The sequence below is a fragment of the Tachysurus fulvidraco genome, chromosome 4 (genome assembly GCF_022655615.1).
Source record: "Tachysurus fulvidraco isolate hzauxx_2018 chromosome 4, HZAU_PFXX_2.0, whole genome shotgun sequence".
NCBI lineage: Eukaryota > Metazoa > Chordata > Actinopteri > Siluriformes > Bagridae > Tachysurus > Tachysurus fulvidraco.
The window spans coordinates 2,209,882-2,236,890 of NC_062521.1; the positions used below are offsets into that span (position 1 = coordinate 2,209,882).

General features: G+C 40.6%; 2 protein-coding genes and 1 long non-coding RNA gene across 7 annotated transcripts in view; all 3 read right to left on the reverse strand.

Annotated features, from left to right (window-relative positions):
* LOC113655243 overlaps window positions 1-27,009 on the reverse strand; it is a 51,561-nt gene that overhangs the window by 13,973 nt on the left and 10,579 nt on the right. Inside the window, exons 15-20 of one of the 2 annotated variants that reach the window (XM_027165652.2) lie at window positions 26,834-26,917; window positions 26,600-26,692; window positions 25,664-25,762; window positions 25,478-25,496; window positions 25,331-25,364; window positions 22,616-25,163 (exon numbers count right to left, since the gene is read on the reverse strand). In XM_027165652.2, coding sequence (XP_027021453.1) covers window positions 25,122-25,163; window positions 25,331-25,364; window positions 25,478-25,496; window positions 25,664-25,762; window positions 26,600-26,692; window positions 26,834-26,917 — 371 coding nt within the window. In that variant the 3' untranslated portion in view covers window positions 22,616-25,121. Of the gene's footprint in view, window positions 1-22,615; window positions 25,164-25,330; window positions 25,365-25,477; window positions 25,497-25,663; window positions 25,763-26,599; window positions 26,693-26,833; window positions 26,918-27,009 lie in introns of those variants that run through there. The other variant, XM_047812875.1, reaches the window with a different exon arrangement.
* Window positions 1,609-4,158, reverse strand: LOC125141105. The gene is made up of 3 exons (XR_007140474.1): window positions 3,209-4,158; window positions 3,062-3,095; window positions 1,609-2,878 (listed from the first exon to the last, which is right to left on the reverse strand). It is a non-coding gene; the product is annotated as an uncharacterized LOC125141105 (long non-coding RNA).
* Window positions 7,181-21,745, reverse strand: LOC113655247. Of its 4 annotated transcripts, XR_007140467.1 has the most exons (14): window positions 21,672-21,745; window positions 20,571-20,597; window positions 18,052-18,153; window positions 17,875-17,967; window positions 17,702-17,794; window positions 17,532-17,606; window positions 16,643-16,741; window positions 16,414-16,551; window positions 16,127-16,228; window positions 12,089-12,199; window positions 8,331-8,423; window positions 8,085-8,168; window positions 7,904-7,996; window positions 7,181-7,603 (listed from the first exon to the last, which is right to left on the reverse strand). XR_007140467.1 is itself a non-coding variant. In XM_047812881.1 (11 exons), the coding sequence occupies exons 1-10, from the start codon at window positions 21,709-21,711 to the stop codon at window positions 12,132-12,134; spliced, it is 837 nt and encodes a 278-aa protein (XP_047668837.1). In that variant the 5' UTR covers window positions 21,712-21,745; the 3' UTR covers window positions 10,076-11,642; window positions 12,089-12,131. The 4 variants fall into 4 exon arrangements, 3 of the variants coding, with proteins under 3 accessions (XP_047668837.1, XP_047668836.1, XP_047668835.1); XM_047812881.1 differs by lacking the exons at window positions 7,181-7,603; window positions 7,904-7,996; window positions 8,085-8,168; window positions 8,331-8,423 and adding an exon at window positions 10,076-11,642; XM_047812880.1 differs by lacking the exons at window positions 7,181-7,603; window positions 7,904-7,996; window positions 8,085-8,168; window positions 8,331-8,423 and having other exon boundaries at window positions 10,076-12,199.

Genomic DNA, 27,009 nt, shown 5'->3' on the forward strand with positions numbered 1-27,009 from the left:
ATGAATATGGTAAAAGCTATAAATAGCCTTACCTTCAAGTCCAACAGCAAAAACGTACACGATAAACGCTGTCAAATACATCTAGCTCAACGTAGTTTACATCTAGCTCAACGTACTTTCACTTTAACGCATGTAAAATTCTATTTGAAAGTCCTTTGTCTTTTTCTAAACTTATGCAATGAGGCTGAACTTGTTCTACAAGTAAAGTGATTAGACCCATATTAAAAAAAAAAGTGTTATTTCACTGACAGTGTAAATCAAATTACTAAATAACATTAGATTATACACTGAAAGGCATTTTTTCCAATTTCATGTAGATTTCATATTCAATATATATATATATATATATATATATATATATATATATATATATATATATATATATATATATATATATATATATAATGTTATTTATTCAGAAAGCAAAGGTACTTTGATCAAGAGTAAAATCCATTTGGCAGCCAATCCAGGAAGTAGCAGCAACATGAGCTGGTATGCTGCAGGACTAGATTTATAATGGGTAATTTATACCATAACATCGTACAGCCCCCTAATTCAGCTTTTGTGCAACCGGATCACGGATAAATTGAGCCAGGATCACCAAGATATCCCGGCTTAATACCTTATCCTAGTTTTGTGCAACATGCCCCTGAACTGAAAGTGTAAGATATGATGTATGACATAAACAGGGCGGACAGGACATAGACAGTAACAAGCAGCAGAGTAGAGATTATGGGAAATAATGGAGAGTAGTGTTAGGGGTCAGAGGTTAAGTTGGGGGTTAAGAATAGGAACCAGCAATACAGAAATGGGTTCAACTTGTCAGACCCAATAACATCTTATATAATTAAAGAGATAACACAAAAACTATAAATGGTATTTACTTGTAACTAATATTACTAACTTCTATTATGACCTCACTGGAGTCTTGAGTTGTTTTTACTTTACATCTGTAACTTCCAGCATCTTCTTCAAACACATTTTTGAGTAAGACGGAGAAGTCCACTCTGCCTCTAAACCCCTGACTCTGGAGATCTGGTTGACTTTTTCCTTGTTGGAAGGAAACGACTATAGAATCGGAATCTGTCTTTCTCCATTCCACCTGCAGACCTTCCAGAGGCAGTGGGCTTTCAACAAAGCATGGCAGGAGAACCCAACCTCCCAGCTGGGACACAACTGGACCCGGGGGACCGTGGACATGGAGACCTGGATTAACACCAAACCATTTACATATAAAAACATACAGAAATGTCTCATGATTTCTTTTCTTTGACTTTAAATTAAATGAATAATCATTCAAAGTAGATTGACACATATTGTTAGGCAACATTTTGTAAAAAATACCACATCTAAGAATGAACTAGTTCAAAGTTTTGCATTAACCAAAACCTATTTCAATATTTCACTGTAACATGTAAAGTGAATAAAATGTTATGCATGAATCATGAATAGCTCAACGTATTTTACACTACTTTCACTTTAATTCATGTACAATTCTATTTGAAAGTATATATATATATATATATATATATATATATATATATATATATATATATATATATATATATATATATATATATATATACGTATTCAGGAAGCAAAGGTACTTTGATTAAGAGTAAAATGCATTTGGCAGCATATTCAGGAAGTAGCAGCAACATGAGCAGGTACAGTATGCTGCAGGACTAGATTTATTGTTCACTGGAAAAATCATGAGATGAGAAATATACTGGTCAGTACTTGCTTTATTTTGGACATAAACATTACTGTAGAATGGCAATCTGTATTAATATCCACTGTATTTCTCTATTAATAACTCGAGTAAACAACAATGATAAATTCAACACACTTCTACCAACAAGAGAATAAAACCTCTTAGAACCATGTGCATAATGTGAGGCTATAAAGGTTTTATAAGTAGCACAAATATTTCCAGAAATTATATTATTTGGTTAAAATGAATGTGATAAAGCATTCGGACGGGACTAGTTTTCCAAACGACGTTTGAGTTAGAATTTTTTTTCAGCCGCCGTCTGTCATTTCATGTATGGATTCGGATGGGACTAACACCCCTGTGTTTATTACGGAGGTAGGAGTGTCTGTGTTTTATATGTGGGTGTTGCACAAGACCACATGTCCAGGATGCATGGATTGCGTATGGTCATATTTGATAAAATATGATAAAATGTATTTTGAAATTAAGTAAATTTACATTGAAGCACTTTAAAATGTAAACATCCTAACTTGTTAAGTGTTTAAAAATGTTATACACGTTGTAATAATATTAAAAATGAAAAAAAAAATTAAAAAAACAAATGTAAAAAATGTTAACATCATATGGTTTTATATAGAACTTCTTATAAACCCATTGAAATAAATACGTATTTATATAATTTTCACGTTATGTAATTTAATTTTTTTATTTCTTCTCAGGGTAGCAAACACATTTACATCCATTGCTGGTGTGCAGAATGCAGAAACCTGAATACCGGTGCGCTACGGTTAATACGGTAGGTCAAGAAAAAACAGACAAGAAAACGCGTTTTGGAAAAAACATTTTCGGCAATCACAGACATTCGCATTCAGACGGGATTAGATTTCTCAGAGGAGCGCCAATTTTGCTGAAAAACAGTAGGTAATTTGCTCTGGAATTTTTACACAGGTCGTGTGAGAAAAAGACAGACATGGCAGATTCGGACGGGATTAAAATCACAAGTATGTCTGTGAAACTAAAATTTCTCTAACGACCCCCTGTAAAACTAGTCCTGCCCGAATAGGACTTATGATACGTTATATTCTTACAAAACATGAGCAAGAATATTTCTGGGAGCTCAGGTCATTCAGGATTAGGGTTCATCACCTCCATCTCCTGAGCGATCTACACAGATAAATCATACAGGTAAATAAGGACGAACATAAATTTATGTTTCCTTTTAAATAATAATAATAATAATAATAATAATAATAATAATAATAATAATAATAATAATAATAATAATAATAATAATAATAGCTAGCAATATTATGTGTTTAAGCCATTTTCCAGGTATGGATTTCGTACCTCAGGTTCTTGTCTGCTTTCATCTTTAAAATGACTGTTTAAAACAAAGACATACAGCAATTTATCCTGCTCACTGATTGACAGACGCTGCACTAAAACTTGCCATTTGTTGCAATGAATTCTTATTAACAACAAAAATAAACTTACCTTTCTTTGAAATTCATCCCTGATTCATATAAAAAACACAATGTTAGACATAATTGGTAGAAATTCACAACAACAAATCACGTTTTCTTAGGATTTTGCAATAGATTTTGTTACTTTTCATTATTTCTGAAAAATTAATTTTAATCATGTCTCATGATTGTATAGTACTAATAAATATGAATGGCTCCAGAGAGAACTCACAGGAATCGTAGATTTGTAACATGAGCCACGCAGAACAAAACACCGTTTCAAGTGGTAAAACAATCATACGGAGATGTCCTATAGATCGTGCTCCTTTCCATGGAAGTCAATAGAACAGTTAAATCTTACCTTGGAGTGTAAATCAAGTCAAAACATGATTTGGAGTGTGAAGGCTAAAATGTTTTTCCTCAGAGAATTTTTAAAAAAAATTGATATTCTTTCCGAGTCACAGGCCAGGTTAACACACATGGAACAAAGTGCTGTCTACCCTCGTCCATATACTTGCTCTCAAAGATGTCCGACTGGTGTCTCTGGGATTGACAGGGGAAAGAAAGTACCTCTTCTCCTACACTTTGCTTTCTAGAAGTCACAGCCTACATTCCCAGAGAAACACATGGCCTGAGAGTAACTCTTCCTTTTATAACCGGTGTATATTCACTGAGTAATCTTTATGTTTTGCTCCCAGCTAAACAGACCAGGCATGTAAAGTGGAAACATGTTAAAGATATTTCCTTCCATGTTGGATTTCCCACTGAAATGGTTGAATGGGAATTAAACATTAACGTGAAATGAACACAATGGTTAATTAGAAAAAAACCCTTCAAAAAACTCTTATGAGTAAAGTCAAACCAAGGTCTGTGACGTCGCCCGGTAAGGCGCAACCGGGGGCCCCGCACTGGAGCCAGGCCCGGGGTTGGGGCTCGCATGCGAGCGCCTGGTGGCCGGGCTCAGCCCGAAAGAGCGACATGGGGCCGATCTCCTGTGGGCCCACCACCTGCAGAAGAAACTGTAAGGGGCCGGTGCAATGTGGACTATGTGGCAGTCGAAGGCAGGGGCCTCGGTGACCCAATCCCCAGACACGGAATCTGGCACTAGGGACATGGAATGTCACCTCACTGGGGGGGAAGGAGCCTGAGCTGGTGCGGGAGGTTAAGAGATACCGACTAGATATAGTTGGGCTCACCTCCACACACAGCTTGGGCTCTGGAATCCAACTCCTTGAGAGAGGCTGGACTCTCTACTACTCTGGAGTTGCCCATGGTGAGAGGCGGCGGGCTGGTGTGGGCTTGCTCATAGCCCCCCAGCTCAGCAACCATGTGTTGGAGTTCACCTCGGTGAACGAGAGGGTCGTTTCCTTGTGCCTTCGGGTCGGGGATAGGTCTCATGGTTATTTGTGCTTATGGGCCAAATGGCAGTGTAGAGTACCTGACCTTCTTGGCGTGTCTGGAAGGGGTGCTGGAAAGTGCTCCGACCGGGGACTCCGTCGTTCTACTGGGGGACTTCAACGCTCGCGTGGGCAGTGACAGTGACACCAGGAGGGGCGTGATTGGGAGGAACTGCCCCCCCCGACCTGAACCCGAGTGGTGTTCTGTTATTGGACTACTGTGCTAGTCACAGTTTGTCCATAACGAACATTATGTTCAAGCATAAGGGTGTCCATCAGTACACATGGCACCAGGACACCCTAGGTCGGAAGTCGATGATCGACTTTGTGGTTGTTTCATCTGACCTCCGGCCGTATGTCTTGGACACTAGGGTAAAGAGAGGGGCGGAGCTGTCAACTGATCACCACCTGGTGGTGAGTTGGATCCGATGGCGGGGGGAGGAAGTTGGACAGACTTGGCAGACCCAAACGTAATGTGAGGGTCTGCTGGGAATGTTTGACAGAGTCTCCGGTCAAAAAGATCTTCAAGTCCCACCTCCAGCAGAGCTTCAACCAGATCCTGAGGGAGGTTGGAGACATTGAGTCCGAGTGGACCATGTTCTCCACCTCCATTGTCGTCGCGGCCGCTCGGAGCTGTGGCCGTAAGGTCTCCGGTGCCTGTCGTGGTGGCAATCCCCGAACCTGGTGGTGGACCCCGGAAGTAAGGGATGCCGTCAAGCTGAAGAAGGAGTCCTATTGAGCCTGGTTGGCTCGGGGAACTCCGGAGGCAGCTGATAGTTACCGAAGGGCCAAGCAAGCTTCAGCCCGGGTGGTTACGGAGGCAAAAACTCGGGTCTGGGAGGAGTTCGGTGAGGCCATGGAGAAGGACTATCGGTTGGCCTCGAAGAAATTCTGGCAAACCATCCGGCGCCTCAGGAGGGGGAAGCAGTGCCCTGTGCACACTGTTTACAGTGGGAGTTGGAATCTGCTGACTTCGACTGGGGACATCCTCGGACGGTGGAAGGAATACTTCAAGGTTCTCCTCAACCCCACCAACATGTCTTCCACTGAGGAAGCAGAGGGCAGGGGCTCAGTTGTGTTCTCGTCGATTCCCCAAGCTGAGGTCACTGAGGTAATTGAGAAGCTCCTCAGTGGCAAGGCACCGGGGGTGGATGAGATCCGCCCTGAGTACCTCAAGTCTCTGGATGTTGTGGGGCTGTCTTGGTTGACATGCCTCTGCAACATCGCGTGGAGGTTGGGGACAGTGCCTCTGGACTGGCAGACAGGGGTGGTGGTCCCTCTGTTTAAGAAGGGGGACCGGAGGGTGTGTTCCAACTATAGGGGGATCACACTCCTCAGCCTCCCCGGAAAAGTCTATGCCAGGGTACTGGAGAGGAGAATTCGGCCGATAGTCGAACCTCGGATTCTGGAGGAACAATGCGGGTTTTTTCCCGGTCGTGGAACACTGGACCATCTCTATACCCTCATCAGGTTGCTGGAGGGTTCATGGGAGTTTGCCCAACCAGTTCACATGTGCTTTGTGGATCTGGAGAAGGCTTTCGACTGTGTCCCTCGTGGTGACCTGTGGGGGGTGCTCTGGGAGTATGGTGTCTGGGGCCCTCTGTTAAGGGCCCTATATGACCGGAGCAGGAGTTTGGTTCACATTGCCGGCAGTAAGTCAGACTTGTTCTCGGTGCATGTTGGACTCCGGCAGGGCTGCCCTTTGTCACCGGTCCTGTTCATTACTTATATGGACAGGATTTCTAGGTGCAGTCGGGGGCCGGAGGGAGTCCGGTTTGGGGACCACAGGATTTCGTCTCTGCTTTTTGCAGATGATGTTGTCCTGCTGGCTTCCTCAACCCAGGAACTTCAGCGTGCACTGGGACGGTTTGCAGCCGATTGTGAAGCGGCGGGGATGTGAATCAGCACCGCCAAGTCCGAGGCCATGGTTCACAGTCGGAAAAGGGTGGCTTGCCCCCTTCAGGTTGGTGGAGAGCTCCTGCCTCAGGTGGAGGAGTTTAAGTATCTTGGGGTCTCGTTTACGAGTGAGGGAAGGATGGAGCGGGAGATTGACAGGCGGATTGGTGTATCTTCTGCAGTGATGCGGTCGATATACGATCTGTTGTGGTGAAGAAAGAGCTGAGCCTACCCTCACCTGTGGTCATGAGCTTTGGGTCATGACCGAAAGGACGAGATCCCGGATGCAGGCGGCCGAAATGAGTTTCCTCCGCAGGGTGGCTGGGCGCTCCCTTAGAGATAGGGTGAGGAGCTCGGTCACTCGGGAGGAGCTCAGAGTAGGTCCGCTGCTCCCCCACATCGAGAGGAGTCAGCTGAGGTGGCTCGGGCATCTGTTTCGGATGCCTCCTGGACGCCTCCCTGGGGAGGTGTTCCGGGCATGTCCAACCGGAAGGAGGCCCCGGGGAAGACCTAGGACATGCTGGAGGGACTATGTCTCTCGGCTGGCCTGGGAACGCCTCGGTATTCCCCCGGAAGAGCTGGAGGAAGTGTCTGGGGAGAGGGAAGTCTGGCCATCCCTGCTTAGACTGCTGCCCCCGCGACACGGCCCCGGATAAGCGGTAGAAGATGGATGGATGGATTATTATTATTATTATTATTATTATTATTATTATTATTATTATTATGAGACATGAAACATGGTACTCTCTCCTCTTCAAAATTATTTTTAATTCTGTTTAAACAATAACAAAGAGACTTAATGAAAAAGTGACTAATTTAATTGTTTTTTATCTGGGTTCAATAAAAATTTGTTTAAAATTAGTTTTGAAAAGAAACAAACAAAAAAAGCTTACTGGACTTGTAATGTCATCCCTGTATCCTATACAGAACACATTCAATTATAAACACAATTTATGTAGAAATTCTAAATCCTACATATATTTATTTTAATAAACGTGCAGAAAACTAAATAATTTTCTTTAGACATTACTCACGGGCACTGTAGATTTGCAAAGCGAGCCAAGCCAAAACAAATGCGGTTTCAAACGGTAAAACGATCACACGTAGATCTTCTACAGTCCGTGCTCCTTTCCCTAGAAGTATTTATTGAATGCTTACAGCATATTAACACAGATCAACATTAAACTTTTAGAAAAGCTTATTCAAAAAGATTCCAGTTCTGATGACATAACACATGACGGTTCACAGGACATGACCTGGCAACTGGGTGAAATAAGGATATATTTTAGGTAGGTTTTAACCAGAGAGTTATTTAAAAATAAAATCCTGACAGCAGCAACCGGATGAGAAGACCAACCAAACTGCTGCTCTACTAACAAACCATGGCACATTCAACTGACTTCGAACTTAATAGTAATATTTCATTCTGGTACCTGATTTTAGAAATAGTTCCACGACAAGAACGAGTGAATTTACAACAACGAGTCCTACAGATCCAAAAATGAAGATCATAACGTAAAGAAACTCTGTAATAAAGAAGATCTTTTATTAAGTATGTTTTATTTTTTTTCCTTGAAATCAAACATAATATAAGTAGGAGATTTTTATACTCACCAGGCAAATGTGTTGGATGTTTGAACAACGATGTTGCTGCTAAAACATGCAGTAAAATGACCAAAGCCACATATCCAGCACGATCTAAAAGCATCACCAAGACATTTAATGTAAATTAAAAAAAGCTCCACCTTCTAAACTGATTAAAGTGTCTATTTAATTTTCCACAAAAACAATGTTAGATAAGTGAAATTATAATAGATAAAAGGTTTTAGGTGTATAACTGTACTTCAGGTTATTCAGTACCTTTATTATGTTCCAACTCCTGCATAGCAAAATGAAGGCAGAGTGCACCAATTGCACTGATTAGAAACAAGACAATGACAATGCAACACAAATCTGACAATAGAAAAAGAAACATTTAATATAATAAGTGAACTTTGAAAATGACAAATGATAACGTTAATAGACTTCCTTTAGAAAAATTACTAGTAAAGTAATTGGGTGGGGTAGTTGGTGGTTGAGTTGTTGGGTGCTGGTTGGGTGTTGGTGATGGTGGTTGGGTTGTCAGCAAGTAGTGGTGTTTGGATTGTTGGGTGGTGGGGGAGGTTGAGTTGTTGGGTGGTGGCAATGGTGGTTGGCTGGGGGAGTTAAAGGGGGTTTGGGTTTGAAAATCCTTACCCTCTGTCTGAAGTTTGCAGTTGGGTAGACACTCAGAGTAGGCCCCCTTCTAGTTCATGTGGTTTGGCCATGTTACAAGTTTATCTGCCTGCTCATCTCCTCTCAGGACCTACTGTAAAGATTATATCTAAAAGCAAGTTTGGGAACAGATAGGGATCCCTCATAGATAGCTGGATGCTTCTACTGTATGTAGCTTCATGGTTCTGGAGAAACGTCTCATTTCACTGTGTACTGCAACAACTATATATGGTTGAAATGACGATAAAAGCTTCTTGATTTGACTTGTGCCCCTTTTCCATCGAGTTAGTTTGAATGCTGGTTCGGAGCCAGAGCTTAATTTAGAACCAGTTCTTTTCCCTGAACCAAGAAAAGTGGTTCTTAAGTAGCACCAAAACGTTGCTGGTCTAAACTTAAGAACCGCTTGCGTTAGGGGCTGTGGGCGGCGCTACTGTTAGCGCATTTGATAATGTACCTTAAGTATACTAATTTTTAATACGCTTTTACTTTACCTCAATATGATACATTATCAGCACACATGATAGTAGGTAGCTACATGCTAAAGCTAACTTTTTTCTGTGTTAATGATAAAATAATGTTATGTACTTTCTCGATTACAATCTCCGTCTATACAGATTACATGGAGCTGCACGTAAACGTTGGATTTGCCATGTTTAGATGCCAATGTAGGTTCACAAAGCCATTAGCATTAACAGTAAAGCAACATCCGCCATTGTTGATATTGTGTTTGTGTTTGCCGCTGCTGTGCTAAACTTGCTGTGTAACGTAACATGTATACAGTGACATCAGACTCGGCTCTGTGATAGCTATTAATAGTGATAGTGATTAACCAATGGAAAGGCAAACCAGTTCGCCAGTGAAACCAGCTTTGAACCAGCACCATCTCTAGCTCTGAACCAGCACCCATGAGCACAAAAAATGATATATTTGGTGGAAAAGGGGTATTGAGTCTCTGCCAGGCCCCTCCTTGAACCGCCACCTTATTGTGGTGGAGGTGTTTGCGTGCCTGAATGATCCTAGTAGCTATGTTGTCTGGGGTTTTATGCCCCTGGTAGGGTCTCCCAAGGCAAACACGTCCTGGTTGACGGGCCAGAAAAAGTGCGGTTCAAATCACCCCTTGAGGAATTCAAGATCAAGGTCCGTGACATCGCCCGGTATGGCGCAACCGGGGCCCCACCCTGGAACCAGGCCCACGGGGCCCGGCCCGAAGGAGCGACGTGGGGCCAATCTCTCATGGGCCCACCACCTGCAGGAGGAACTGTAAGAGGCCAGCGCATTGTGGATTGGGTGGCAGTCGAAGGCGGGGGCCTCGGCGACCCAATCCCCGGACATGGAATCTGGCTCTAGGGACATGGAATGTCACCTCACTGGGGGAAGGAGCCTGAGCTGGTGCAGGAGGCTGAGAGATACCGACTAGAGATTGTTAGGCTCGCCTGCACGCACAGCTTGGGCTCTGGAACCCAACTCCTCGAGAGCGGCTGGAATCAACGAGCTTCTAAACATTGGTGGACATCAACATCTGGACATCAACAATACTCTGGAGTTGCCCGCAGTGAGAGGCGGCGGGCTAGTGTGGGCTTGCTCATAGCCCCCAGCTCAGCTGCCATGTGTTGGAGTTCACCCCAGTGAACGAGAGGGTCGTTTCCCTGTGCCTTAAGATCGGGGATAGATCTCTCACTGTTATTTGTGCTTATGGGCCAAATGGCAGTGTAAAGCACCGACCTTCTTAGCGTCTCTGGGAGGGCTGCTGGAAAGTGCTCTGACCGGGACTCCGTCGTTCTACTGGGGGACTTCAACGCTCATGTGGGCAGTGACATCTGGAGGTGCGTGATTGGGAGGAATGGCCCCCCTGACCTGAACTCGAGTGGTGTTCTGTTATTGGACTTCTGTGCCAGTCACAGTTTGTCCATAACGAACACCATGTTCAAGCATAAGGGTGTCCATGAGTACACGTGGCACCTGGACACCCTAGGACAGAGGTCGATGATCGACTTTGTGGTTGTTTCATCTGACCTCTGGCCGTATGTCTTGGACACTCGGGTAAAGAGAGGGGCGGAGCTGTCAACTGATCACCACCTGGTGGTGAGTTGGGTTCGATGGCAGGGGAGGAGTTTGGACAGACTTGGCAGACCCAAATGTGCTGTGAAGGTCTGCTGGGAACGTGTGTCAGAGTCTCCAGCAGAGCTTCAACCAGATCCTGAGGGAGGATGGAGACATCGAGTCCGAGTGGACCATGTTCTCCACCTCCATTGTCGATGCAGCCGCTCGGAGATGTGGCCGTAAGGTGTCTGGTGCATGTAGTGGTGGCAATCTTCGAACCCGGTGGTGGACCCCGGAAGTAAGGGATGCCATCAAGCTGAAGAACGAGTCCTATCGAGCCTGGTTGAAACGTCTATGCCAGGATACTGGAGAGGAGAGTTCGGCTGATAGTTGAACCTCGGATTCAGGAGGAACAATGCGGGTTTTGTCCCAGCTGTGAAACACTGGACCATCTCTATACCCTTGTCTTGTTAACGAGTGAAGGAAGGATGGAGCAGGAGATCGACAGGCAGATCGGTGTAACTTCTGCAGTGATGCAGTCGATATACCGGTCTGTTGTGGTGAAAAAAGAGCTGAGTCGCAAGGCTGAGCCGCAAGGCGAATATTTTACATATTGCATACGCTTCAGTCTGTTTGTCAACTGCTTTTGTGTTGGTGGGTGTGTGTTCCCCCTAGGGATAAGTAATATATAACAGTGTGGCCAAACTGTTTTAATATTGTTATTATTAGATGTATAAATAAAGGTCGTATTTGGAACTGTACTCACGCTTCTTGTCTGCCTTCTATTTAATAGTAACAGGTTTGTGTCACCTAATATCCTTGTTGGGATGTTGTTAATACTTGCCTTGGTGAAACTGCTGTGGTGCTGTAGTCGGACTTCTAGTAGAAGATATTTGGATTGAGGTATAGAATTGGGTTAACTGCCATTTCGTGCCTTTGTGCAATTGCAACTGCAGCGCAGGTGAGCAGGCTACAACTAAATAGCACCACATTCTAGTGCATTTATCAGGATTTTCTCGTAGCAAGCAAAACCACACAGCCCTCATCTTCTCTTACCTCCACACATTTGATATCGTTAGAACTAGCTTTAAAACAAAAGCAGTTCTACACCAGCCATTTATAAGGAATATTTTCAAATGATTACTAGTAATTTACACCACCTTATTCTCTGTATATTCTGTGAGAAGTTGCATAATCTTATGCATAATATTATACTACATTTCAGAATTTGTTCATTTATATGTGAAATGTGGGCACCCTGTCAAAGTTCCTGAGGATTTGTAAATCTCATGAATGAAAATATTATTAGAGAGAACCATACTTACATCCAAGCCCTCTCCATTGGAAGCAACATCCTTGTCGTTGACTTCACACCAGAGCAATCACTGCTAGCCACGCAATGATATAGCTTACCGACTCAACTGGAAATATCCATACTAAAACCAGGAACGTTCATTTGTTTTTAAATATACATTTACATAAATATACATAAACTGGGTTAATAATAATATGATATGAGGTTATATTAAGTGAGACACATTGGAACTCATTAATTATCCACTGTTCTGTTTGGAACAAATAATTTAAACAATAAAACGTGATGGGGGAAAAAATCAAATCACAATTCCCAAAAAATAGGCAAGCATCCAAAGCCGTCAATAGACCACAGACTACTATGTTCAGGAGACAATGTTTAGAAGCTCGCTGATGCCCTAGTCCTGGCTTGGGAGAAGATCCCCAGAAAACATCTACCATGCCCACAGGAGCAAGCTTAGGTACACAGGCATGTTGATTTTATAGTGTTGGTCTTTGTTGTTCTCCCAGCTGATTAATCAGGAGTAGTTTCAGTCTCCCTTAAGGTGTGAATTGGGGGCAGGGCTTACCTATTTAAATTGAAGGTTTGTCAGAATCTCTTCCTAACATTAGTGTCTAGTACTGTTTAATATATTCTACCATACCTTAATTCTCACACTTGTTTGACTACAAATATGTGCCTTAAACCCATCTCTGTACTCAAGACCTACTCTCGCAGACGCTCTCATCTACAGAGCAGAGGTCACAAGACCAGTAACCTCATCTACCCTCCTCTGTTGTGTAAGTATCAAACAGTGGTGGAAGGTGGGCTCTGGAATTGTCAGTCTGCTGTAAAGAAAGCTGATTTTATCTCTGCTTTAACTTCCCATTACTCCTTTGATTTCCTTGCACTAACAGAGACCTGGATATCCACACAGAACACTGCTACACTGCTTTATCCTCTGCCTATGCTTTCTCTCACTCACCATGAGAAACAGGCAGGGGTGGTGGTACAGGTTTATTGTTGTCAAAGAAATGGTGCTTTACACCTCTCCTCTTCTCTCTTAACCATCTCTTCTTTTGAATTCCATGCCATTTCAGTTACCTCTCCAATCAACTTTGTTATCATTGTTGTCTACCGCCCTCCTGGTCCCCTAAGAGACTTCCTGGAAGAAATGGACTCACTGCTTAGTGCTTTCCCTTCCGATAACCCCCCCCCCCGACAGTGCTTGGTGACTTCAACCTCCCCTCTGACAAGCTACATTCTTCTTCCCTCCTGTCTCTTCTCGACTCATTCACCCCCACACTCAACAGCTACATCCCCATACACAAAGGAGGCAATGTCCTGGACCTGGTTTTCACCCGTCCTTCTCCAGCTACAGACGTGACTGCTACCGCTCTACACGTCTCTGATCACCACCTGGTATCCTTCACCATCACTCTACCTATCCTACCTAAAACTACCTCTCACCCCCTCGCTCTTACCAGCCGCAAACTTCACTCTGTCTCCCCTTCATCTGTAGCTTCTGGCACTCTTTCTTCCCTTCCTGATCCTGAATCTTTTTCCTCACTACCCTTGGACTCAGCCACAGATACCTTCCTCTCATCTCTTTCCTCACCTATGGACTTCCTCTGCCCTATGTTCACTAAACCCAAGAAAACTTCTTGTTCTGCTCCTTGGCTTTCAGATGTGCTGCGCAACAATCGAAGAGAGCTAAGATCATCAGAGAGAAAGTGGAAGAAATCACAACTTGATGCAGATCTTGATTTTTACCGAACACTTCTTGTCAAGTTCTCCTCAGATGTGACTTCTGCCAAGATTTCCTTCTACAAGGAAAAGCTTGAAGCTTCCTCACATGACCCTCGGAAATTCCACAACATCATTTCTTCTCTGCTCAACTCCCCGGCTCCACCTTCTTCATCCTCCCTGACTGCAGAAGACTTTGCTTCTTTCTACCAGGAGAAGATTGAGGAAATCTGCCGGACCTTCACTTCAGCCCCGACTGCACTTACATCTCAGAGTATGCATTCCCCTACACCTTCGTTGTCACATTTCTCAACTGTGGCAGAAGAAGAGATTTTACAACTCATCCAGTCCTGCAATCCTACCACCTGCCCATTGGATCCGCCCCCTACCACTATGCTCCAGACCATCTCGCAAGACCTTTTGCCCTTCATTTCCACTATCGTCAATAGATCCATAGCATCTGGTAAGGTACCAACTACTTTCAAGAAAGCAAGGTTTATTCCCATCCTAAAGAAACCTGCTCTGGTTCCATCAGACATCAGTAACTACAGACCGGTATCACTTCTCTCATTTCTTTCAAAAATTCTTGAACGCATTGTCTATAATCAACTGTCTGTCTATCTCTCACAGAACAACCTCCAAGATCCCAACCAGTCTGGCTTTAAAGCAGCTCACTCTACAGAGACAGCCCTTTTGGATGTCTCTGAGAAACTACATGCTGCTAAATCAGCCAAACTGTCATCCGTCCTTATCCTCCTTGACCTTTCAGCAGCATTTGATACGGTCAACCACAAGACTCTCTTACCCACCCTCTAGAGTCTTGGGATTTGCGGATCAGCTTGGGAATGGTTTCCTTCCTACCTGGAAGGGTGCTCGTATCAGGTAACATGGAGGGGAGTGACATCTGCTCCATGCAGACTCTCCACTGGTGTCCCACAGGGCTCAGTACTTGGTCCTCTTCTTTTCTCCCTGTATACTCACTCTCTTGGTGAAGTTATTTCATCAAATGGGTTCTCTTACCACTGCTATGCTGATGATACACAACTTATCTTCTCTTTCTCACCCTCAGATGCCACAGCTTCTGACCGGATCTCAGCATGTCTGGCAGAAATTTCATCATGGATGACTGCTCATCAGTTAAAGCTCAATCCTAGCAAAACTGAACTGCTGTTCATCCCAGGTGATTCATCCCCAGGTCACGATCTTGCTATATCCTTGCACAAAGATCTGATCTCCCCTTCACCCATAGCTCGCAACCTTGGGGTAACCATGGACAATCAACTGTCCTTTTCCTCTCATGTTGCTAATGTGACTCGCTCATGTCGGTTTCTTCTCTACAACATTAGAAGAATTCGGCCATTTTTGTCCACACAGACTGCTCAGGTACTTGTTCAGTCTCTTGTCATTTCTAGACTGGATTACCAAAATGCACTGCTGGCAGGTCTACCTATGAACGCAATCCGTCCTCTGCAAATGATCCAAAATGCAGCTGCCTGGCTTGTTTTCAACCTGCCAAAGTTCTCGCATACCACCCTGCTGCTGCGATCCCTCCACTGGCTTCCGGTAGCTGCATGCATCCGATTCACAACACTGATGCTGGCCTACAAAGCCAAAAATGGACCAGCTCCCTCTTACCTCAAAGCCCTCATCATTCCTCGCACTGTACCCCGCAACCTCCGATCTATCAGCACTGCTCGACTGGTTCCACCATCTCTCAGGGTAAGAGGCAAGTATACTACAAGACTCTTCTCTGTTCTGGCACCAAGGTGGTGGAATGAACTTCCCCTAGAGGTCCGGAAAGCTGAGGCACTGGCTATTTTCAAGCGGCGGTTGAAGACCTACTTATTCAGGAAACACTTCAACTAGCACTTCTTTCCTTATCTTTTGCATTAAAAAAAAAAACTTTGACACTTTTTCATTGTAACTTTGAACAAATGTTTTAAACTCATTGTATCTTAAGTATGTAACCTAGTTGAACCAGCATTAATGTATTCAATGTTAGAGATTTAAGCACTTATGTAACGCTTACCAAATGCTGTAAATGTAAATGTAAATGTGGGGCCATATACAGTACTGACTTATGTTATGAGTTGATGTGATGAAATTCAGGCAACTTTGAATTGTCTGTAATTAGAATTTTGGTTCCAAAAATAAAAATTTGTTTTCGATTGCAAATCTCAATTGGTTGATTGTGGTTTCCATTGACCATCACCACATCATTTTTGTTCTCAACAAATTAGACAATGTATATAAGTAAAGATTTTGAATATTTCATTTATTGGGGTCCAGTGTGTGATTTCCTGAATTTTACTGAGGTTCTTACCTGGGTTAAAATCGTGAAAGATAAATCCCATGAGCACAAAAAATGATATATCCAGCAGGCTGAACAAAATCACAAAAACAGATGCCACAGCAATATGCAGACCTGAGATAATAAAAATTAGATGCATCATGTTTCACATCCGCTCAATTTCTGACAGACTTACAGAATACAAATTCCATAAAAAAGTAAAATATGTAATAAATTATTCCATGTACCAAATATAAGAAATGTACTACAGTATATTCAATACTATATATTAAAATATAACGCAAATGATGGACACTTACACCCGAAAGGTTTTCGCTGAAAGTAATGCTTTTGAAAAAACAGAATCATCATCAGTGCCATGATGAGAGGTGGCAATGTTGCAACTATCGGTATTTTGTTGATGCATGGATTGTTCACAATAGGGATTGCACAAAGGTCTGAAAGATGTGCAGTAGGTGACCAATAAATATCAAGCAGCATGTTAAGACTTCAATTCTGAACTTCAACATACAATAAAAAATAGCTTACCTATATTTTCATTACTAGATTGATGGATGAAAAGAGCAAGCAAAGCGCCACTGAAGGTTTCAAGGCACACAGTCGAAAATATATTCAGATCAAAAACAGCTGCAGAAGAATAAATGGGAACTTGTTGGAATTGGTTTTACTAGTTATATTTTATTTTCAGTTTTGCAGAGAAGTACACAAAGACTTCTGCATACTAGCTTTAAATCTAAACTTCTCTTACCAGCATACTTATGTTACAGAATGAACAATTTGGAATGGGTTATTTTTCAGAAATCCAAAGGAAAGTAATGAAATAGATACACAATGCATATTGATTCTTACGTAAAACGACAGTGGCGACGACTGACACGGATATTACCACCGCCATTAATGTTTTTATATGTTCATATGCTGTCTGGGCCTGAACGAGAATATCAAAAAAAACTAAAAAAAAGTAAAAACAAAGAAAATCAATAATAAAAATGAACAAAAAGAAGCCTTAATTATTAACATACATACTGTACAGAACAGTGGAATTAGGATGTTGGGGTCAGAGCACAGGGGCAGCAATGTGCGGCACTCTGGAGAGGGTTAGTGGCCTTGCTCACGGTCCAATGGTAGCGACTTGGAGTTGATAAAGCTTGAATTCTGACTTTCCAATCAACAACCCCAAGTCTTAACCACTTAAATCAACACAGCCCTCTTTTTTTTTTTAATTGTGGAAACAAACTTGTTCTTTCATGTAAAGCAGACTATTTAGGTATTTATTATATAGGTATTCTACTGGAACATTTCTACTATAATTCAACTATATACACAATTTCCATATAGATTTCTTTATACACGTTAACACCATTATCAGAATAGCAACGATGGATTTACTGTATTTCACATGAAAGGTTTTACTTACGTGAACATGAAGCCACTGCTAGAATCAAGTAGTAAAGCGGTACAGCCAAAGCTTTCACATATTTCTGCACACGCTCTATTAAATAAATTAGCAAGGTTACTTGTTATATTTAAACATAATGTAGTTTTATACAAAGCATGTAGTGACCAAAATATTTAAATGGCACTTACCGGGTAATCTGTCAAGATAAGGTGCGGTCTTTAACAGCATTATGGGCCGTCCAATACTGACAGCTGAACAAGCGACGATCTCTGAGAAACTCCCTGTAGTAGGAAATACAGACATTTATTATATGTGAAGTCCCAAATCTGTTGGAAATGCAAATAACTGGCCATTAAGTTACCTTCTGATGACCACAATCCAAAAGCAACACAGATGCAGATGTTTGGACAAAGAGTTAGCAAAGCATACATCGTCATGGATTTCCTGTTAGTAACTGGGAGAAAAATGATTATTCATATATAGATATGATTGCAAGATAATTTTCCCATAACATATAAACAGTATGCTGTAAAAGTACCTTTCTTTCTCAACTTGTTGAAAACCGGAACACACAATCCCACTGAAAGCACCAGTGCAACAGAGCACAACACCAATATGTACACATGAAGTGCCGAGTAACCTGTAGTGATGTAATGATAAAGCAGAAGTTTTAATTCTGAGGCTTTTTAAAACTGGTGTAATGATTTAGCCGCAGTGATTTAATAGGTTTGTGATGTTATTAAAAGTCCGATAACCCAAATGCAAATATGCGGATGACATCACTAAAATACACATAATGCAATTCTCCTTAGTCAGTCAAGCGATGATATTAGACCCATAATGGAATTCAACAAATTGGGTCGAGGGTATTTTCAGTGAGCCGAATGTTTTGAAGTATTACATGGCTGCAGTAGTTTGTACTGTTTATGGTCTGTTGGGTTCTGCTACCGATTTGTCAAAGATTGTGTATGTGGGAAATTTGATCAGTGATTTCACATACATGCAAATGCAGAGATGACTCCTGAGCATTCTGACAGGTATCTGTGTTAGGACTAGTTAGTTGTCAAAGTCCTGTGGAGGCAGTAAATCAATTGTGTCTGTGTGTCCTCCAGACTTATTTTACCTTCCAGGAATTGCAAATTCCGATGGGAAATTACGCTTTATGTGTACTGTACCTTCCCAAATTGGATTTTCTGACTCTCTGGACTAAGGTGAACAGTTGGAAATGTTATTCATGTCTTTGTCACTGATGCCATAAAAGTAAGGGAAGTACACCCGAGGGACCATGGACATGGAGACCTGGATACATGCAAATTTATACATGCAACTATAGGAGCAAAAGGAAATCAGATTCTCAAAACAAAAAAGCAAATAAATATATAGAACAAACACCCATGTTAATCCCACCTCTGCTTCTAAGACTTCACCAACAATATTTAATGGAAACCCTGCCCGATTTTATCATATTGGTCTAGGACAAAGATGACATTAGAAATCCATAAAGAAATTTCATTACGGTGAAACATTGCTCAAGGGACCACCAGTGGCAGCTTGGCAGTGCTGAGGCTTGAACGCTGATCCTCTGGTCAACAACCCAGAGCGTTACCCGCTCAAGACACCACTGAACCAGAGATCAGGTTTCAAAATTTTAATGGCAGAACAGTGTAGCGCAGTGCTTCTCAATTATTTTCTGTTACGCCTGCCCTAGGAAGAAGTAAACATTTTGTGCCCCCCATTCACTAAATTACTACGCCATTTAGTGCCCCTTTCTGCTCATTGGCTACACATTTGTTTTGTTTTTGTTTGCCGGCCCAACTCAAAGATACTCCTTAATTTATTTGGCTCCATGCTGTCCCCTGCCAACATTTTTAGACACAGTAAAGATACGGGTTAGGGCTGAAACGATTCCTTGAGTAACTCGATTACAAAAATTTATCGAGGCAGAGGATAATTAATTCATTTTAAAGCTCACGTCACGTTCTTGTGTGTATTCTGCAATTATTTTGTGTGTGTGTGTGTGTGTGTGTGTGTGTGTGTGTGTGTGTGTGTGTGTGTGTGTGTGTGTGACAACACCCTTACATCAAAGCGGAAGGAGACACGAGAAGTTAGTGATCTTTTGATTTGAGGGTGCGGGCGCGTGCTAGTGTGGGCTGCAGAATGAAGAGGGCGCGACAACAATGCACAAAGCACCAGAAAGCATTCCAAGAAGACAGTAAAGGCTTATGTTATGCCTGAGCTGTAGATTTAGAATCTTTTAGTTCTGAAAGTTAAGTTGCATGATTTAAAGGCAGCATTTTTGTATTATTATTATTATTATTATTATTATTATTATTATTATTATTATTATCATTATTATTATTATTATTAATTTTATTTATTTATTTATTTATTTATTTATTTATTTATTTTAATGTATGTCTTAGTTTTGATACTTTAAAAAAGTCATTTGAAAGTAATTTTTTTTTTAAAAAAAAAGTGTTTTTTGTTTTTTGCACCTCAGAAAAGGTTTAATTTAAAGCCCTTAAATGTACTTAATTCTTCCCAGGCAACTTTTTGTCATTGTTCACAGTACAAGTACAGACAGAGAAACAATGGGTAATATGTAAATGTTTATTTTTGATAGAAAATATTGTTGTATGCTTTGCCTACTATGCATTTAAACAATAAAAGTTAATTTTTCTAAAAAAGGAAACCAATTAGTTCATTTTAAGAGACCTGTCTTTTTTTCTCTTGTATATAAATATTGCTCTTTAATTAAGCAAAAATACATTTTATGGGCTTCGGAACCAATATATGTGGGTGGGACAGAACAATAACAGAACACTATTTGAGAAGGACTGGTGTAGAGTGCAGAATCAAACCTGAAGCTCTTCAAAGGTTCACTGGATAGAACCTATACAGTATCAAACATCTGAACAGCTAACCTGAGAGCCTATTATGATGTCACTTGTGATGCACAATCCCTACAGAGCATGTCCAGATGTTAACCACCGCCCCTGGTGGATATTTGGCTTTTACAAAAACACAGTTACACTTATAGAAAATGATGAGCCTTACCTTCATGTCCAACAGCAAAGGCAAGCACTAGGAACAAGAAAACCATATCAGTTTTACTTAGCAAAACAATCCATACAATACTGATGGAAACTGAATACGTCTGACTTTTTTCATTTGGTAGGATGCAATGAATAACTCCTACAATTGGTGGTCCGTCAGAAAAAGTGAAAGAAAAAGTTAGTATGCAATCCAGATTTCAAATGAGAAAAAAAACAGTACCCTAAACCATTAATTTCAAAATAAAAGTTCTCATAAAGAATAGAATTTAAAAAGTATGAATATGTATATGTTTAATTTAAAAAGTATATCTATATATGTATATATAGGTTTAATTTAAAAAGTATATCTATATATGTATATATAGGGCTTCAGCCAAACTGTTTTAAATGGGAGCAACATTACAAATGATAAAGGAGTCCAAGTCATAATCCCCACCCCCCTCTCTCTCTTACTTACACACACACACACACACACACACACACACACACACACACACACACACACACACACACACACACACACACACACACACACACATATATTAATAAATGGAAACTGAATAACTACTTTGTGTGTGTGTTTGGGTGGGGGGTTGGAGATGTCACTCTTGCCTGTCTTCAAAACTTGAGAGCCCTGCATTAGTTAGCGCAGTAAAAAAGCTCACCATTATAAACAGTATTTGGATGCCAGCAAGGATGCCATGGTTGTTGAAAATGTTGTATGCATTATTATTATTATTATTATTATTATTATTATTATTATTATTATTATTATTATTATTATTATTATTATTATTATTATTATTATTATATTACTTTACCAAAGCCAGTGTCTGGGAATAACCTGTTATATTCTGTCTATGAAGCCCTTGTGCTGTGTGGAAAATGAAAATAAGACTTTCTTCTTCTAATTCAATTCACTTTGTTCCAGTCAGACAGAAAACCTCAATCATAACAAAATCAAAGTCTGTGCAAGGCTGACAGTTTCTTCATAATTGTTACTTGCTTTATGACACATCCATAGCTTATTATTCATTACATTTACATCTGCATGACAACATCTCGCACCTGGTACAGTATATACTGTATAGTAAACACTTACCTGTAAGAGTGCAAAAAAGAACAATAACATTTCTTAACATTATCTTGCCTTGCTTCTGGGATACATTCCCAGGGCTCAAGTTTTGAAGACAGGCAAGAGTGACATCTCCAACTGCCCTGACAAATCACCCCACCCCCCCACCCCCGCCGACAAAAAAACAAACAAACAAAAAATAAAACACTGGAGGTATTGTTGTGTTGTGGGATCACTGACCGCAATTTAACCAAATACCAAGTATTTATTCAATCTCCATTTATTAATTTGTGTGTGTGTGTGTGTGTGTGTGTGTGTGTGTGTGTGTGTGAGAGAGAGAGAGAGAGAGAGAGAGAGAGAGAGAGAGAGAGAGAGAGAGAGAGAGATTATGACTGGTGTTGTTTATTGTAATTGTTTGTTGCCTTTTTGGACTCCTTTATCATTTGTAATGTTGCTCCCATTTAAAACAGATCGGCTCAAACCCAGCCATTTTTAGGATGATGAGTGAGGACAATGAGGTTTTGTTCAAACTGACCATCGAAAATACCCTCTGGGCATCAGCATTAGAATGTGGAAGCACTAAAACCAAGGCTGCAATCTTTGATAGCCTCCCAAATCGGTTCAATCCAGTCAACTTTGAAAAAAGGAACCAGGGGCTTCTATTATTCAGATGTTTTCTGGCACCATCTCAGGGCCCCCAGTTTGAGAACCAGTGGCCTAGACTGCTTGTTCCGAGCAGGTGTTGTCAGTGAACAGGCTGTAAAACTGTTGGCTAAGTTACAGACACTCAAGAAAATCTTATTATCTGGGAAACATTCAGAAGTCAAAATGTCATTGTTTGTGTCAAACAAGTTGTGAATTTGTTGTAACATTAAACCAGGAGATCATGACTTACTCTGTGCTCAAAGTGATGCTCGCAGCTCCAGTGGTTTTCCCTGTGCGTGAACGAGGATGATGGTGAACAATTCCAGGATCGGCTTTTTATCATTGGTTGTTGCGTTAAATCTGATACAATAGTACTATTTTCTGATTGGCTATTGTGTAGCTTCTTTTTTTTTTTTGATTTGCTGATAAGTGGCAGCTCAACTAAGAGCTCCAGCGGAGACGCACTTGATTCCTGCCTGGTTCCATAGAGACAGCTTTGCAGTAAATAGTATGTATGTCTGTGTGAGAAATACAATGTGTGGTGGAAGAGCGTGACAAAAGACAGAAATGCGTGACTGTCACTCTCAATGCGTGACACTTTATAGCCTTGCATTCAGGAAGGACTTTCAATCTACAAACTTTGTTTCCTACAAACATGCCTGGAAGGCAACTAATGCCACCTGCTGGTAAAAAAACAGAAACTAGAATTGTGTCCTACAGACTCATGCAGTCATGTAAGAAAAAAAAGGCAGACAGTGAGACACACTTACAGTGAAACACATGGGCAGAGAGAGACACTGACATCAGACACACAGACAGTGAGACACACGGACAGTGAGACACATTGGCAGAGATACAGGCAGTTGTTGGGAGTGGTTTATTAAACTTGATAATTGGGCGTGGTTTATTAACCTTAATAAGTGGGAGTGGTTTATTAACTGGTAAGTGGGCGTGGATTATTTAACTTGATAAGTGGAAGTGATTTATTTACCTACTGTATGTTTGAACCAACCTCAGTGTTTCGGAGTGTGATTTTATATTGTTGCCTTTCTGTGCTTTTGTTAAACCCATGGCAGTACAAAACCTAAAATTAGACTGTGCCAATATTTGAACTAAAGCTGTAACTTTGCTGAGTGAACTCCGAACTGCAATCTGCTGCCACGTCTTCCACCTTCTTCTCGCACGTTAATTGTAAACTCCGTGCATGAACAGATGCTGGTCTCCCATGAGGAAATCATTTATTTAAAGACCTCCTCCTCAGCACTATCCCATGGGCAGCAGCAGCAGTGGTGGGTGCAGAACGGTCTTACCTGCCGGCAGTGTGAAATGGGAATCGTCGTTGTCCTGACAGAATAGCTGAGATCCAGGCACCACATGATATTGTTATAAAGTCTGATATAAGAAGTTGTAGATCTCATGTGAATATATCCATTTCTGGAGTCCAACTTTCCCTTTGAGGAGATGACCTGGCAATTCCAATCCCCACACCAGGAGAGATCTTCATCACCAGAATATACTAATCCTCATTACTGCCTCATAGACTCTATACTATAAATGATACATAGAGACTCAAACACACACAGAATCCATACTATATTTACACACCCCTTGTTTTCAGAAGCTCGTTGTGAATTTGCTCTTCTCCCTAATAGAGTTTACACCTGCTATGACTTAAAACGACTCACATGATATAATGCTGTAATGCTTTTTTTAAATTCCATAATTTCTCTCTTCCCATATCATTCCCTGAGGAAGAAATCAACACGTGTTGAACTTGTGAAATGTCTATTTTCAGATTTCCTCTAATAAAATCTACAAATACTCCTAGTGATCCCTGAATGATAAAAAGGAAGTGTTAACTCTACAGTACAAGTATCATCGGAGAGAGAAATGAACAGACTTGAGCTCTTTTCTCATTAGGTTTTCTGATGCTAAAGAGGTTTATTTTCGGCCCACGCAAAGAGAGATTCGGACGCGTGTATAAATGTCACTGCTGTAGAATGGATAAGCTGAAGGTGTGCAGGGATTAAAAAACGTGTGATGCCTACAGTACAAACATGCAATGGCATGTTTCTTACCAAACGAGTCCCAGTTCAGTTCGCTTGGGGGATCTGTGTATCTCTCTCTCTCCCCCTTCTCTGTCTCTCTTTCTCTCTCCCTCCTCCATCCCTCTTTCTCTGTCTCTATTTCTTTCTCTCTCGAGCCTCCCAGCTAGGCCTCAACCGGACCCGAGGGTCCATGGACATGGAGACCTGGATTAACACCAAACCATTTACATATAAAAACATATAGAAATGTCTCATGATTTCTTTTGGTTGACTTTAAATTAAATGAATAATCATTCAAAGTAGATAAGGCTACATTTTTGTAAACACTCCCACATCTAAGAATGAACTAGTTCAAAGTTCTGGATTATTCAAAACCTAATTTAATGTTTTACTGTAACATGTAAAGTGAATGAAATGTTATGCATGAATCATGAATATGGTAAAAGCTTTAAAAAGCCTTACAAAAAAATTCAAATTTAAGATGAGACCAGAAATATAATAGTCAGTAATATAATGATATTATTTGGTTAAAATGAATGTGATATCAAAGAATTCAAACAGAAGTAAAATAATACCAAGAGTTAAAAAAAACAACCAACAAAAACAACCCCAACCCAATTCACATTAAAACAAACAACCAAACAGTTACCCATATAGACACATTAAGTCTGCTTTGTTTTGTTTTTTAGTTCTGAATTCCATAAATCTGTTTACTGAATGTAGCTCTTCTAAGATACAATGTTTTCTTAAAAAATATGAGCAAAAATATTTCTGGGAGCTCAGGTCATTCAGGATTAGGGTTCATCTCCTCCATCGCCTGAACGATCTACACACATCAATCATACAGGTAAATAAGGATGAACATAAGTTCATGTTTCCTTTTCAATAATAATAATAATAATAATAATAATAATAATAATAATAATAATAATAATAGCTAGAAATATTATGTGTATAAGCCATTTGCCATTGTCCTGATTATGGATTTCGTACCTCAGGTTCTGCTCTGCTTTCTTCTTTAAAATGACTGTTTAAAACAAAGACATACAGCAATTTATCCTGCTCACTGATTGACAGACCCTGCACTAAAACTTGGCATTTGTTGCAATGAATATTTATTAACAACAATCATAAACTTACCTTTCTTTGTATTTCATCCCTGATTCATATAGAGAACACAATGTTACACATAACTGGTAGAAATTCACAACAACAAATCACGTTTTCTTTTTCTTTTGTTACTTTTCATTATTTCTGAAATATTAATTTTAATCATGTGTCATGATTGTATAGTACAAATAAATAATTGCTCCAGAGAGAACTCACAGGAATCGTAGATTTGTAACATGAGCCACGCAGAACAAAACACAGTTTCAAGTGGTAAAACAATCACACGGAGATCTCCTATAGATCGTGCTCCTTTCCCTGGAAGTCAATAGAACAGTTAAATCTTACCTTGGAGTGTAAACTAAGTCAAAACTTGATTTGGAGTGTGAAGGCTAAAATGTTTTGCCTCAGAGAATTTTTTTTTTTTTTTTAAATTTCATATTCATTCCGAGTCACAGGCCAGGTTAACACACTTGGAACAAAGTGCTGTCTGCCCTCGTCCATATACTTGAGCTCAAAGATGTCCGACTGATGTCTCTGGGATTGACAGGAAAAGAAAGTACCTCTCCTCCTACACTTTGCTTTCTAGAAGTCACAGCCTAAATTCCCAGAGAAACACATGGCCTGAGAGTAACTCTTCCTTTTATAACCGGAGTAATCTTTATATTTTGCTCCCAGCTAAACAGACCAGGCATGTAAAGTGGAACCATGTTAAAGATTTTCCTTCCATGTTGGATTTTCCACTGAAATGGCTGAATGGGAATTAAACGTTAACTTGAAATGAACACGAAGGTTAATTAGTACGGGACAAAAGTTAATAATGAGATTTACTCGATGTGCATGGCAACAACTGCTGCAATGGAAGGTATGTAGATATTCAGAGACCATCCAATGCCCTGGGTCTAAATTAGAAATTTTAGTCATGTAATAATGCAATAAAACAATATATACACATGCATTGTTGTTGGTTCTCTGCCTACATATTGGATTGTTTTTTTAAATTGTCTGCAATCTGAAGATCTTGAGATGTCAAGTGCCTGATACATGAAAGTGTGTGATGCTAAAATCAATGTAACACTTTGATCTTCCATAATATTCAAGACAATTATTTAATTAAACATATTTTTTTCTGTTTATGACAGAACCATAAAATACCTGCTTTCAGGATCAGTTCTGTGGCGAGAGCGATGGCACTGACAGTACTGAGAACTACAGCTCCGAACATGTAGATCATCATGTGAAGGAAATCTGTCATTCAGAACACACTGATATTAATGATGTAGAAAGAAGAACATTTTGGACAGAAAAACATATTTATTAGTAAGCTAAATATAATAAAATGTGCACATTAGAGAGAATAAACAAGTTTCTATAGATTTCTCGACTCACCAGGTAAATATTTAGGATGTTTGAACAAACAAGTTGCTGTCAGAACATGGATCAATGGGATCAGAGCCAAATATCCATTAAGATCTGAAACAACATAAATATATCACCAAATGGATCAGGTTTAAGAATTTTGTTGGCATTTTTAGCAAAGTAATATTAAAGCCCTGAAAAATAAT